This window comes from Monoraphidium neglectum (genome assembly GCF_000611645.1).
Source record: "Monoraphidium neglectum strain SAG 48.87 unplaced genomic scaffold scaffold05864, whole genome shotgun sequence".
Lineage (NCBI taxonomy): Eukaryota > Viridiplantae > Chlorophyta > Chlorophyceae > Sphaeropleales > Selenastraceae > Monoraphidium > Monoraphidium neglectum.
In genome coordinates, this window is record NW_014007767.1 from 1 (window position 1) to 1,603 (window position 1,603).

Consider the following 1,603-nt stretch of genomic DNA (forward strand, 5'->3'; position numbering starts at 1 on the left):
GGCCCAGGCTGTGCTTATGGAGCGAAAGGGGGGCTTACATTGTGGTTGCACGTCGGATTGCGGTAGAGGCGCTCAACGACCCAATTTGCCTAATGATATTCCAGTCAGACCAGGCCTCGTGAAACATCCAGCGGATTGAGACTTGCGTCCCCCGCTTGGATGGGCGCCTGCGCACCCTCCCTGGACGGCCCCTCACCTCTGCCCATCCTTGGCTCTTTTCCCATGGCATCCCCGCGCCCCGTCAACCTTTTCTGACACCCCCCCCCAGATCCGCATCTGGAAGGTCAAGCGCAGCCAGGCCGACATCATCCGCCACATGCGCTGGTCCTCCGGCCTGGAGAACCACGCAGACCTCACGGCCTACTGGAAGTTCAACGACCCCGACACTGACGGCGGCCAGTTCAGGCAGCACCTGGTGCGGAGTCGGGCTGGGTCGCGGGCGGCGATGGCGGCGCGCTCCAAAGCCCCCTAGGGAGGCCTGCTGGTTCGCTTGCAGTTGACGGGTTGCCTGGTGTTGCGCTTGTCCAACGGGCCGCTCGGCAACGGCCTGGGCGGGGGCACGCTCTTTAGGACCTGTGAAAGGAGGGTGCGCGTGGCGCCACCCGCACACCAGTTCACAGCAGCCAGGGCGGCTGGCCTGAGGGCGCCCTGGCTGGGGTTGGCGGCCTCTTCGCCGCGCCTAGCACGCACGCCGAGCGCCGCTCACGCTCCCCATGCGGCCGGCCTTCTCTGCACACCGGGCCCGCACCGTCCGCCTGCCCCTGCGCCCACGTACCCACGCGCTCACGCACTCAGAACGCGCCCTCCCTGCGCTGTGTCGCCCAGATTGCCAAGGACTCATCCGGCAAGGGCAACGACCTGCAGCTGGCGGTGCCGCCGCAGCGCATGGACGTGGAGATCAAGCGCGATGCAAACGCGCTGCACACGGGTGCGCACGCGCGCCAAGGGGGTTGGAGGGCGAGTCTTTTGTCCCGCTGCATGGCTCGCCCGCTGAACGGGCCGCAGGGGTGCTGTGCCCACTGCCCTTGCGGTTCTCGCCCACAGGACGGCGGGGGCACCACAATTTCGACCCTTTTTGCTATCGACAGCCCGTCGCCCCATGACCTGTGCGCTCCGCCCTCCTGCCTCAAACACCTTTGCCATAACGCACACTTTTGATCAACCCACGCCACCCCCACCCATTCGCGTGCTCCAGTAAATCAACCTCAAACTTCAATCCAACCCAATACACTCCAGGCCGTCTTGAGTTCAAGAACAACCTGGCTCTGGCCAAGACCACCAAGGGGATGCCCGAGAAGAGCTTCACAGTGGAGTTCTGGGCCAGGGGCCAGGCCCTCGATAAGAAGGGCAACGCGCAGGTCGGCGGACGGCCGCGCATGGGCGCGGGGAGAGGGGGCACGTAATCGAGGTTGCAGTAGCGGGCATGGGCGCGGCCGGCCGCGCTCAAGGCCTGCTGGGGGCCCAGTCTGCGAGCTGCTTCTGCAAAAAGGAATAAGCGCGCGCGCACACACGCACACACGCACACACACACACACACACACACATGTACACACACACACACACACATGTACACACACACACACACATGTACACACACACACAC

The 1,603-nt window shown here is 64.9% G+C and overlaps 1 protein-coding gene across 1 annotated transcript in view; it reads left to right on the forward strand.

The window, feature by feature from the left end:
* Window positions 1-316: 316 nt before the first annotated feature.
* Window positions 317-1,603, forward strand: part of MNEG_15991 (hypothetical protein) — a gene marked incomplete at both ends in the record, with an annotated part of 2,179 nt that continues 892 nt past the window's right edge. Inside the window, 3 exons of the mRNA XM_014035538.1 lie at window positions 317-415; window positions 826-928; window positions 1,237-1,358. Of these exons, the coding sequence (XP_013890992.1) occupies window positions 317-415; window positions 826-928; window positions 1,237-1,358 (324 nt within the window). The remainder of the gene's footprint in view (window positions 416-825; window positions 929-1,236; window positions 1,359-1,603) is intronic.